Source organism: Acanthopagrus latus, chromosome 18 (genome assembly GCF_904848185.1).
Source record: "Acanthopagrus latus isolate v.2019 chromosome 18, fAcaLat1.1, whole genome shotgun sequence".
In the NCBI taxonomy this organism is placed as follows: domain Eukaryota; kingdom Metazoa; phylum Chordata; class Actinopteri; order Spariformes; family Sparidae; genus Acanthopagrus; species Acanthopagrus latus.
Window position 1 is genome coordinate 29,509,035 of NC_051056.1, and position 12,859 is coordinate 29,521,893.

Consider the following 12,859-nt stretch of genomic DNA (forward strand, 5'->3'; position numbering starts at 1 on the left):
CACCCCTGGATAATGGGAACCACTTCACATGTGCATTACTCAACAGAGTGATGGCAGCGCTCAGGACTTATATTTCACTGAAAAGAAAAAAAAGGTTTAGATTCATTTATGTATTAATTGAAACGTCATGAGGAGGTGAGAGGAGAAACACAGACTGATTCAACTGTAATGTTACTGATTCCTGATGCAGGAAGAAGACGACATCTTTCATAATAAATCAGTTTATTCCCTCTCTGGATATCAGCTGATTTCACAATAAGACTAATAAGTTTATGTGAAAGCACAATTTGGCACAAAATGGAGCCCATCTAAGAATCATTCTGTGTGTGTGTGCATAGAGATATAAGGCCACAATCTGCAGATTATGAAGCTTGTGCATATTTTGAAAACACTGATTTGGTTCACGGAACCGAATATTTAGTCACTTTGAACGATCGCCTCCGTCCTGCAGATCTACGTTGTGGTTCGGAGGGAAACTCTGTTGTGTTTCCTGCATCATGTCGTGTGCTCATCTCGTTCTCAGCAGATCTGAAGTCTGTGCTGGTGTGAACTTTAGGAGCTGTCATCAATCACCCTGGAAATGATGTGCAGAGACAGAAGACAGCACACAACTCCTTCAAAATAAAACTAAAAAAAAAAAGAAGAAAAAGAAGTTGAAATATTTCTTAAAAGAAGTCAAACTGTCAGAGGCTTGATATATATTTTTTTTATTTCTGTGTGTGTGTTGTGGCTGACTCGCCGGGCAGTCTATCATCTCTCCTCTTTATGCTTGGATGCGTGCTGATTCCAATCCAGAGTGTTTTAAAGTCCTCTCCAGTCTGCAGGAGGAGGAAAAAGTTGAAAATGTCCAACTGTACTGACGCTCAGGGGGGAGAGAGGGAGAGAGAGAGCGCTGATGTGCTCGTTAAGAATCAGGAGAGAGCATCAGCAGAGCAGGTCACCCTGTTTCTCACATCACAGCCCCATCAGAAATTCTTTCAAGTGTCCTTCTGCGTCGCCAAAGATGACAACGGAGAATCGATAAGCGCTTGAAATGAAAAGAAGCCGCCGGTTTGCCCCCGAGGCGAAAGATTTCATACCCGCCAGCCTTCTCTGAACTTCAGGCATTCCTCTGCACCTTTCTGCGTGAGAAAGAGGAGGCTCTTCACTGATTTTTCTTTTTTTTTTCTCTCTCTCTCTCTCTCTCTTTGTATAAGAAGGTAAGAGGAGAATATATAGCCGAACCATCACGCCTCTCCAGACATCCTCTTTTTTTTTCCTCCCTGTGCGGTGCAGGCGGGGCGTGATTTGAAGATGTGCGTGATGCTGCTGCTGCTGCGGGGTCGTTCACTTGCGTTTATTGTGCACGTGTTAGCGCACAACATCTAATATTAAAGGAGGGGGTCACACTTTGCAGAACTAAGCGAGCTGTGTTGGCAAATAGGCAAATTTTATTTATTTTCCCCTCATATTGGTTTGCATTTTGACCCGAGGCTCCGTCTGACACGTGTGTGTGTGTGTGTGTGTGTGTGTGTGTGTGTGTGTGTGTGTGTGTGTGTGTGTGTGTGTGTGTGTGTGTGTTTACGCGAGTGGAAAATTAATAAAATATTGGCCTTCTCGGGCCTCTGTAGAGACTGAGAGGAGCGTGTGCGCGCCTCGCTGAGTAAACCAGCAGTTAAAATCACATTAACTCGTGTTATTACCCATTTACGGCTGCAGTGAGCACTTATTATTTGGGATCCAAACCATCCCTGATTCACCACATTTTGCAGGAGGGGGTGATGTGTGATGCGCGTGTGTTGCTTCAGTGTCCCCCTCCCTTTTTTCTTTTTTCTTTTTTTGCCAGGAAATTCCCGTGTGTACGTGCGCATTAATTACTGGTTTAATGGGAGTATGACTAAAAATGTAAAAGAAGGATTAGAGCGCGGGGCCTGCGTCCGGTCTGCTCGCCTCACTTAAGACGCGAATGGGGGGAAGAAAAAAAAATCCAGTCTGTATGTAACGAAACGGATCTATAAAGAACATTTGCATCCGAGCCAGCTGTTCGCTTCATCTGCACATAAATCCGCAACACGATAGCGCTCTGTCTGGCCCTGGAGGAGCCGAACGCTGGTTTTAAAAAAAGAAAAAAAAAAAAAAAGAAAGAAAGAAAGAAAAGAGGAAAAAAAATGTTCCGTTTTCCACCCACATCTGAATATTCAAATGCTGCCAAATGAGTTTTGGATTTGGGCGCAGGGTGGTCAAACAGGGAGCTTAACTGGGCGTTAATTGTGCTCTAATGTCCTGATTACATAACAGGAGTCACTATCTGAAACTCACAGCAGTTTCTCTTCACATTAACCGCCAGCAGGAGGATTCAGATCAATCTGCGGTTGCGGCTGGTGTTTGTTTTACGCGCGAGTTGGACAATAAGCAGCTGAGTTACTTATAAAAAAAGCAGGTTCAAGCAAATTGAGCCTTGATGTGTTTTTGCATGCCTGCAGCTCAAACGGTGCAGTGTTACAGTAAACGCACCGCGAACACGAACACCAGGACTGTTTTTTAAATTTTATTTCTTATTTTAATAAAAGAAAAAAAAACACGTGGGCGCTTTTTAAAGATTCCATCCTGACTTCTTTTTTTTTGTTCGATTGTTGTTGAAAGTTGAGAGGCTCTGAGTTTGCCCTCTACTAGACTGCACACAGGCGCGCGCACACACACACACACACACACACAAACACACCCCTTTTAAAAGGCACACACACTCACACACACACACAGAGGGGCGCGCGCGCACGGACGGGGTCCCTCTCTCTGAGCTGAAAAGAAGGAGGAAAAAATGCGCCACTCTTGGAGCGTCTTTCAAGGGGGGAAAAGTTGAGGAAGACAGAAGAGGACGAACCAAGGGGAGACTCGGATGAAAGCGCCTCCTTCGCTGTTTCTCCTCGCACTGTAAATAGATGGTTATTTATGCGCATAAATGAAACAAACCTAAACGTAGCAGCGCTGCGTCTCTCTCTCTCTCTCCCTCTCTCTCTCCCTCTCTCTCTGTTTTTTTGGATAACGCAGCGGGGGGAGCCACATCCAAAGCGGCGCTCGCATTTCCGGACAGAAACTTTCAGCTTTACTGGACCTTGAAGTTGCCTGAATTTTCGCTGTAAACACAACCTGCCGGTGTCAGAGCGCGTTCGGACGGTGGGATTTATCTCGACGCTTCGACGGCTGGGAACAACCAAAAGCCTCCACCGGTGTCAACAACTGGTAAGTGCAGCGGAGGCGCAGGGGCGCTAAAAGGAATAATAAAACTGAGATGTGACTTAATGCGAGGGAAGGAATTTGTTCCACCTCGTGTTTCTTTTTCTTTTCTTTTGTTCTTTTTTTTTTTTTTTTTTGGCCTGTTCGCTGGAACATACAGGAGCCTGGACTGATGTGAGGGCAGGGGTTCGCCTCACAGGTCGGCGGATGATAATGATGTGTCATTAGCGGTGATGGAGTGCGGGGAAATAAAAAAGAACAGGGCAGAGCAGACTGTACGGTGCTGCAGGTGTGAGGAATGTGAGAAAACTCGTACATATCGAGAAAAACAGAAATATTCGTGTGTTTTAAGCCTCAAATCCTTCTTCTTGTGCTCTAAAGTGATGATTTATCTGCGCGCAAATTCCAATAAAGTGCGTAAAATCGTGCGTAAAAGCTTCAAAACGCTGACAAATTAGCCTGTTGTTTTGTTTTGTTTTGTTTTGTTTTAAGTAAGTTAATTCCTCAAAGCGAATTACAAATAATCGTGTTGATAAAAAAGCTAAGAAGATCGAGATCTGCATCGATATTAGGAGAGAAATAAGAGGCGACGTTCACGGTCTCACGCCTTTAATGAATACAGGACCATATGGTGGCGGTTAGTCGACTCATCTCCCGGTAAAGGCTGCACTCTCATGCTCGACTGTGTTAATTTCAGAAGTAAAGCCGGTGCGAGGCGCTGCCAGCTTTCTGTCCGCGCTGGGCCCGCTGCCACGTGAGTCACCGAGGCAGATCAACTGCTGGTGGTGAGAGCACAGAGTGTCCGCGGAGTGAGAATGAATGGATGAGCAGGATAAATATGTGTAATCGTCATATTAAATGCAGGTATATTAATAAACCTCGGACTGGATCTGCAGCGACACGAAGAATAAAACAGGAACAAACATTTATCACCTGCAGGATTCATTTTCCACTAAACCACCTTTAAAACTATTATTATTATTATTATTATTATTATTATTATTTTATCATTATTCGTGTTGAATATATTTTAACATGCTCGATAAACATTTTTGCCTCCACATGTGTTCAAATTAGCGCAATAACATCGATTTTATTTGCCTAAAACGTAAAATTCTCACATAATTAACACGATTTATTTATTTGTGTTGAATTTTTTGTGATTATTTTGTTAAAAATCTTTTTCTCCTTTTCTCTCTCAAATCCATGCTTTTAATTTGAAATCTCACACAAACAAAATAACAAAGAATATATATATATATAGATTAAAAAACCTGCCGGAAATAATCAACAGCAGAAATTGTTTCTGTATTTTTACACGACAGAATAAAAGACAGTTAGACGCGTAAAGACGCGCAGGTCTGTGGATCCGGAGGCCGCAGAGCGGAGGGTGAAATATTGGAGGCGACCCCTCATTAAATCTGCTCTGATTAGATAACACGGAGCCGCGCGCAATAACCTCACACCTTACAGCGTGACCCCCTCCCCACGATTTCATTTTGCTGCTGGGGGGTGAAGGGGGGAGGGGGGGGAGGAGAAGAAAAGGTTGCGCAGGTAAAAACTTAACCTCCAATATCTTCCATCTTTTGAATTAAAGCCGCACACAGCCGCTCGGTGACTCACAGAGGATGTCGAGCAGGTGAAGAGAAGAAGTGAAGAAAAATGGTTGACAGCATGACTTGCATGCAAATTCAGCCCCGACTTGAATTATCATAAGCAAACAGTGTGAGCCTGGACTAATAAAACCCCATCTGTGTAACTTCATATCGAGGTAGTATGAGGGCTGCGATAATGAATTTTGTAATATCCCACCGACAGACATCTCAATCAGACTCTAATCCCGTGATTTTACTGCGGAATCACTCCACTTCCAACTGCTGCTGCTGCTGCTGCTGCTGCTGCTGCTGCTCAGCGGCTCTCAGCGGCTCATGCAGAACACGGCGCGGTTTCATATGATCAGACTGAGGAAAAATATAAAACAATACATGACGAGTGAGAAAAGACGAGTTTCAGACTCTGATTAGATTTTTAAAAGGAGCGTCAGTGGTGATGATTCATTTTAATCCGACGCGTTTCATCTTGTTTCCAGTCAGTTTCAGCTCAGGAGAGTTTCAGTCGAATTAAAACTGCAGTTTAACAGAAGACACGTGACTTTCACACCAGACTGAGACTCATTAAAGCTCATTTCTAATTATCCTTCCATCACTGAGCAGGCTGATATCACACCCTCGTGAATTTTCTGAATTTTGCACCAATTTTAAAAATATGTTCTCTTCATCCTCTGAACTCACCTGTGTTCTCCTGCTCCTGGTGTGCAGTCCGAACATGAGGCAGGTGTCTGTGTGCGTCAGCTTCCTGCTCTTAAAGTCTAATTCTGTCTCTTTTGTCTGTCTTTTGATTTTTATTTTTTTATTTTTTTATTTTTTTTTCAGAAGCGGTTTTCTCTAAATTACCATCATGGACTCCCACTGCCGCAAACTGGCCACCACCTGCGCGCAGATAGGTGAGTCTATCTGATCCAGATGCGTCACACCGCACACATGCTCTCTGAAGAAAACTGGGATTCTTTTTATTTATTTAGTTATTTTTTTGGAGGTGAAATATGACGGAATATTGTCAATTTGATTTGATATAAATATTGTTTGATTTTATTTTGTTATAAAAAAAAATGTTGCACCTGTAAAGGTTTAATACTGTTTCTTTCTCTCCAAACTTATTATTGTATTTGTTGCAACTAAAATTTAATTTCTGCATTTATTTTCATTTTATTAAAACGTGTCCCAAACCTTAAAATTAGATCAATTAAAAAGGAAGTCAACGCTTCTGGCACTCTCTGCTCTGAACTTCTCTTTTTGTAGATATATATATATATATATTTTAAATAATTTTCCTCAATAAAGAGGCCAGATCATGCTGATTTCTGCAGAACATTCTGTTCCGTTCTGATGGACTTCTCACTCCATCATCTCAGATCTTTCACTGTAAAGTCTCTAAAACTCCACTGCGAGTTTAAAAAACTGCCTCGGTTGTGTTTCTGCAGGAGGAAGTCGCCGGTTTGTTGAGAGACGTTGAGTTTTCAGACATTTTGGCCTTTTTGCTCGTCGAGCTGTTGGTGCGTCTGTGTGCGCTCAGGAGGTTCGCTGTGTTAGAGGGACCCCTGGTGGTCGGAAGTGGAAGCGCTGCTCAGCATCTTCAGAGGATTTGATGATGATGATGATGATGATGATGATGATGACAGCTCGTGTTGTAATTAAAAGATGGACATACACGAACACCATCCTGTAATTCACTTGGACTTGCAGATGCGCGGTCCTGTTGCGCGCTGAGGCCTCATGTGTGTTTTAATGCGGTTTCACACTCGGAGAGCATTTCAGATTCTCTCCGCATGATCCGGCTGCATGTTTTGCTGCCTAAACAAAAGCCAGTCTGGGATTTATTAATTATTCTTCAGAGCAGGAGGGGGAGGAAGTGACATCAGGTCTCGTTAGGGTCTTAAACGAATAACCGATACGTCTCATTCTGCCTCGTTTAGCCCACATTGACGGGGCTGTGTGGCGGAGGGCAGGCTGCTCTGCGCGCACTGTGAACGACCATTGATTAAGAATAATAAGATAATAAGATATAGACACAGCAGCGTCGACTGTTCTGCTGCCGGTAATATATGCGGCGCTGGTTGGATTGACTCCGGGGAAAACTAAATGTATAATGAAAGCGCATTCGTGAGGAGGAATATACTAATGGAGGAATCTGGTGTGTCCTTAATCCCATGTAGAAAAAAAGAAAAAAGCCGTGTCGCGTCCTCCTATATTGACTGAATTGTTAATTAATGGCCCTCTATAGCGGAGGCCGGTGGCGCGCAGTAATCCGCAGAAGAGAGATAAAACATTGAGAAGGTAGAAATGAAGAGGAAACCGATAATCCACTTCAAGTTTAGTATTACAACACGGCTGGAGGGGAAAAGGAGCAGCGGAGGGTTCACAGCGAGGAAACATGATTTTATTCATAATCATTTTAATTAAATATGAACCAGATATAAAACTTTGATTATTAGACAACCTCGTGTTTTTGTTCTTATTTAGTAAAACTGGTCTGAAATATGAAAAATACTTTTATTTTCCTTATTGGCCTTCTAATAATTCTTTGCCAATGTAAAAAGGCACGACTGTGTTAAAATAAAATGTATCCCTGAAAATAAATCCTCTGCTGTTATTATATTAAATATGAATAAAAAGAAATCATCTTAATTGAATCACTCGGAGCCTCCAAACAAGGTTTTATTGCTCTGCGTGAGACGCGATTGGCTCCCGAGTTCTCATAAAGTATCATCCCTCCCCGTGTGTGTGTGTGTGTGTGTGTGTGTGTGTGTGTGTGTGTGTGTGTCGCATACACTCTACGGTCTGCTGGTATTTATATATCAGGGGGCTTTCACGGGATTAGCCCAGTAACTTCTTAACATCGCCAAGTTCCAAATGTGCTCGCTTGAATGGGGGCGTCCGCCGGGGCCACGTGGACACGCTGTTGTTGTCTAATGATGATGATGATGATGATGATGATGATGATGAAGACCCAGGATGATGATGTGTTATGGTGCAAAAAGGACAAAAGTGACCAAAGTATGTACATTTGACGCGCCTCCATTAGTCGATGAGACGTGTTTACTTTGCCTCGGCGCTTCAACATCTTTGGGGAATTAGAAGGTGAAAAAAAAATGCTTCAACTCATCAAAAACCCTCCTTCAGAAATTCTTAGGCAAATGAGAGTCTTATCAGATTAAAACAAAAAGCTCTACAGGAGAGCTGGCTGAGGGGTCCAAACGCAGAGAGTGAGGAGAGAGATCCGGTTTAAGCGCCCAGATAAAGTAATCCGTCGTCAACACACTGAGCCTGCGTGGTGAACTGCGGCTCCGCTGGGGTTGATTTAATGGATATCTGAACCTCAACTCAGCCGAGATCAAGAGGATCGTCTCATCTGACAACCAGTATGACTGAGAGTGACTGACGGCGCTCTGTGCATACAGGGGACGAAGAGGATGGTAGAAAAAAAAAACACTTCAGGCTTCAGGTTTAGTTTGTTTCGTTAGTTCTCCTCGAGCCGGATTAGAGCTTCACGTGAATTAAATTAAATGTGTTGGTGTTTGTTCGCTTTTAAATATGTGTATCACCTTTTTATTCCACTCTGTGTGTGTGTGTGTGTGTGTGTGTGTGTGTGTGTGTGTGTGTGTGTGTGTGTGTGTGTGTGTGTGTGTGTGTGTGAGCTGCACGTGTGCGCCTTTTAACATACTGTACATGTCTGGCAGTTAGCGTCAGTTTGACAAGTGCGCACAGGCAGTTTTGGAGCAGACTGGCACATCCTCCCTTTGAAGTTACATTTATAATCGCTCTCCTCGCTGTTTCTCTCTTCTCTCTCCGTCTCTCTTCTCTCTCTGCTGTGTTTGCAGTGTGCATATTTCTCTTTCATACGGTACAATCCGCTCGGTGGCTCTCTTTATCCACATTGAGTCCCTGAGTAAACTGCTGGTGACAGAGCCTCCGAGCACGAGCATCAATACGACGGCACCGTTTTGCTGGGCCACTGGACCCATCTCATAAAATGAGGCCAAACTGTGTTATTTTCATTTTTATTTGGTCTTGGGCTGCTGCGCAGCGGCACCTCGGAGCGCCGCGGGTACACCGTGCGTCCCATCTCTCTTTACATGCTTTTATTTGGAAGAGGGAAAATAAGCGCCAGCCCCGGCATAAACACATTGGCACACAGATCTCGTTTCTGCAGGCTCCGGTTGGTTGGGCCCACCGTCACATCCACATGGATGTGCCTGTCAGAGAGAATATGGGCGGGCGCAGCGCGGTGACGTGGAGGTCTGGAGAGAGGCGCAGTTGGAGAGGCAGTGCGCAGGCAACAGCTGAAATGAACAGAGAGCGCTGGAGTGTGTGTATGCCTCTGGATCTAATATCACCTACCTGTCCTTGTCACTCTGATAGTCAGCCGAGGTAGCCGCTGTTTACCACCGACGCTAGTATGGCAGCACCTCACGCTCTGTTTTAAAGCCAGTTAGAAGAGTAAGAGGGCTTCATCCGAACCGCAAGTGGACCCGCTCTCCTGCGCGTCTTTTTTGGAGAACTGAACACATTCCGCCGACGGACTTTCCGCCTATCATTGTCGCACTGAAGGGGACTTAATCTGCTTTTGACAGCCGGCTTTGCGATCTTCCACCAATGAACTCTATGAGGGATCCATTAAACACAGACCACCACCACCACCACCTCACAGGGAATAAACTTGCCTCAACGCACCACACGGCTTTGGCGATGGCCTCTAGTTTACAGCCGCTGCAGCGGTCTGTGGACTCGAAACACCGGTTAGAGGTGCACACGGTGTCGGACACGTCCAGCCCGGAGTCTGTCGGTAAGAACCGCCCGGGGAGTGCAGATGTTCCCAGCAAGGCGCCGCAGATGTCATGTTGATATCAGACAAACGACGGCTGCGACTGATGAGCGGAAAGAGTTTTACTTGCATGATAGTACAGCGACCATCTTCCTCACAGATAATCAGTTCTGACTCAGAAAGTTTCTGTCTTGTGTAAATTACAGATTGTCTCGTGACATCTTAGATTTGTCAGACATTTGTTGATAAACTGAGTCGAGATTAAATCAAAAGATCGATTAAAATCTCATAAAATGAAGCAGAATGTGTAATTAAAAACACGAGAAGAGTAGCTGGTTCAGGTTGTGACTCAGAGCGTGAGCAGCGAACAGCTCATCCATTTCCCAACACTGTCAAGAGTCAGATTTTTTTTTTTTTTGTTCCCTCTCTAATAGCGTGCAGGCCTTAATCCTCCTGACCCTGCCCGCCTCACTGACTGACTCAACTTCTCTCCTCTTGACAGAAAAAGAAAAGACCCAGAACAAAAACGACGACTCCTCAGATGACCCGTCGAAAAAGAAGCGGCAGCGGCGGCAGCGGACTCACTTCACCAGCCAGCAGCTGCAGGAACTGGAGGCCACTTTCCAGCGGAATCGCTACCCGGACATGAGCACGAGGGAGGAGATAGCCGTGTGGACCAACCTCACAGAGGCCCGGGTCAGGGTGAGTACTCCCTTGGGTGCAAGCAAAAACAATTGGTGTGTGTGTGTGATCTCGGGTAATTTGTGCCAACTGCCCGGTTAACCGACAAATAGCTCGTACTTCAGCGGTTTTACGCACGGACGCCACATTTTACGCACGGCTGAAATTTCCTTGAAGATAATGTTGGATAGAGTTTTTCGCTGGAAAACAAATAACCAGAGTCTTGTTTAAATAAACTGCAGCTTCAAGCTCTATTTAATTAGACTGTATGTGTTTATCTCTGAGGCTAAATATAATTAAAACCCTCTCCAAACAATGCAAAATAAACAACTATATCTGAATTAATTTGTGGCTCTCTGGACATTTTAATCTGTTCAGTAATTTCGGGAAAGATAATAACTATTTCTTATTTGCCTATTGAGTGTAATTCCGCATTATTAGGCTGTTAACAGTTGAGGCTATTTGCCATTTGTCGGTGACAGATACCAGTCGTGTTCTGCTGTTCGTGTGAAAGAGGTGCAAAGCTTGTATTTTGCGATTGTCGCCCCGGTGCTGTGTGATTAAGGTCAGCGTGTTTGTGGACGCCTGCAGAGGAATACACATCCTCTCTCCACAGTGAGGACGGTGCAGTGACAGCACGGTGTGTATTCAGTCCAGATAAAGAGGGAATCAAAGCGCGGTGGTCTGCGCGGTAAAGCCAAGATTAATAAAGGAGATTTAAATTTAAAATAAAATTTAAAAAAAAAAAAAAAAAAGAAAGAAAAGGAGAAAACAAGTAAATTAAAGCTGCCGTGTCTGGTAATAAAATGCAGAACTCAACGAGCAATTGCAATAATTAAAGATGGAATAAAAGATTAAATAGCACTGCAGAATATTTCCTAACCTGATCTTATTTCCTTTGTTCTAGGTTTGGTTCAAGAACCGGCGAGCCAAGTGGAGGAAACGGGAGAGAAACCAGCAAGCCGAGCTCTGCAAGAACGGCTTCGGCCCGCAGTTCAACGGACTCATGCAGCCCTACGAGGACATGTACCCCAGCTACACGTACAACAACTGGGCCGCCAAGGGTCTCACGCCGGCCTCCTTATCCACCAAAAGCTTCCCCTTCTTCAACTCCATGAACGTCAACCCCTTGTCCTCGCAGTCCATGTTCTCGCCGGCGCCCAACTCCATATCCTCCATGACTTCCAGCATGGTGCCCTCGGCGGTCACCGGCGTGCCGGGCTCCAGCCTCAACAGCCTCAATAACTTGAACAACCTCAGTAACCCGTCTCTCAACTCGGGCGTGCCCACGTCGGCGTGCCCCTACGCGCCTCCGACCCCTCCTTACGTGTACAGGGACACTTGTAACTCCAGCCTGGCCAGCCTGAGACTGAAAGCCAAGCAGCACTCGAGTTTTGGATACGCCACTGTGCAGAATCCGGCCACTAATCTGAGCGCTTGCCAATACGCCGTGGACAGACCAGTCTAATACCAACCTGCACTGCAAAAAATCACCACCTTAGCGGGTCATTAGAGGCGAGTAGTGGCGCTTGAGGTGTTTTTCTCTGGAGGGAGTGAGGAGATGTGATAATTGTGCTTTTTCATGTGTTTCAAAAAAGGCATTTTCTGTCACTAGTTGGAGTTAATCTGACTTTTTTTTTTTTTTTTTTAATTTTCCCCCCTTCAAGATTTTGCCACTTTTTTCCAAACATATCACGAAACAAAAGTGAGATTATTCCATCGCACTTTATTTTAGAGGGGGTATGATTTTTTTTAAGGGTGATTACAAGACCAACTGGCTCGTTATGGTGGTCATTTTTTGCAGTGTGGTGGTAATCACAAGCAGCCGGCCACAGGAACAAGAGACTACTACAACTACTTTTTCATTTTTCAAGAAAAAAAAAAGGGCACTAGAAGACTGAACCACTGAAGCAAGCTCCGCTCCGGCTCGGGAGTCAAAACTGAAACGGGAGATTTTAGGTTTTATTCCCTTTTTTTCTGATGAGTCCAGGCCTGCGTCACTCTGCAACACAGTTTGAAAACAAAAAGGCCTTTTTTTGTTTTACTGGTGGATTTTTATTTTTTGTGTTCATTTTTTTTTTTTGGACGTTTAATTGTTGACTGAAAAAAAGGTTGTATATATTTGAATTATCATCATCATCATCATCATCATCTCCTGTTTGTCGAGGCGAATGCGCTATAACCCTCCAGCCCTCTCCAGGTTCAATCTATCAACGCATGTGGAAGAAGAAGAAGAAGAAGAAGAAGAAGAAGAAGAAGAAGAAGAAGAAGAAGAAGAAGAAACAAACAAACAAACAAAAAAGGACAGAACCCTAAAAAGGAATCACGTTTTGCTTGCAAACAAAAAGGGAATGTACATACTAAAAAAAAACGCACCGGTTGTGTGTTTCTAACATATTATAAATTTATTATTAATGTCTGTGTGAATATCGATTTAGAATAGCAATTCTGGATTTAAAAAAAAAGAAGAAGAAGAAAAAAAAAGAAGCATCATCAAAATGTTCCTGCGACAGATTATTTGGTTTTTGCTCTGTGTATAATATTTGGTACGGAATTATGTTTTTTTTTTTTTTCCAAACACCCC

The 12,859-nt window shown here is 44.0% G+C and overlaps 1 protein-coding gene across 6 annotated transcripts; it reads left to right on the top strand.

The window, feature by feature from the left end:
* The first annotated feature begins 1,710 nt into the window (after positions 1 to 1,710).
* On the top strand, positions 1,711 to 12,757 carry pitx2 (paired-like homeodomain 2). Of its 6 annotated transcripts, none has more exons than XM_037077845.1 (5): positions 1,711 to 1,838; positions 3,028 to 3,219; positions 5,646 to 5,716; positions 10,097 to 10,296; positions 11,183 to 12,757. In XM_037077845.1, the coding sequence occupies exons 3-5, from the start codon at positions 5,671 to 5,673 to the stop codon at positions 11,741 to 11,743; spliced, it is 807 nt and encodes a 268-aa protein (XP_036933740.1). In that variant the 5' UTR covers positions 1,711 to 1,838; positions 3,028 to 3,219; positions 5,646 to 5,670; the 3' UTR covers positions 11,744 to 12,757. The 6 variants fall into 6 exon arrangements, with proteins under 6 accessions (XP_036933740.1, XP_036933739.1, XP_036933742.1 ...); XM_037077844.1 differs by lacking the exon at positions 1,711 to 1,838 and adding an exon at positions 2,749 to 2,834; XM_037077847.1 differs by lacking the exons at positions 1,711 to 1,838; positions 3,028 to 3,219 and adding an exon at positions 4,751 to 4,767.
* The last annotated feature ends 102 nt before the right edge of the window (positions 12,758 to 12,859 follow it).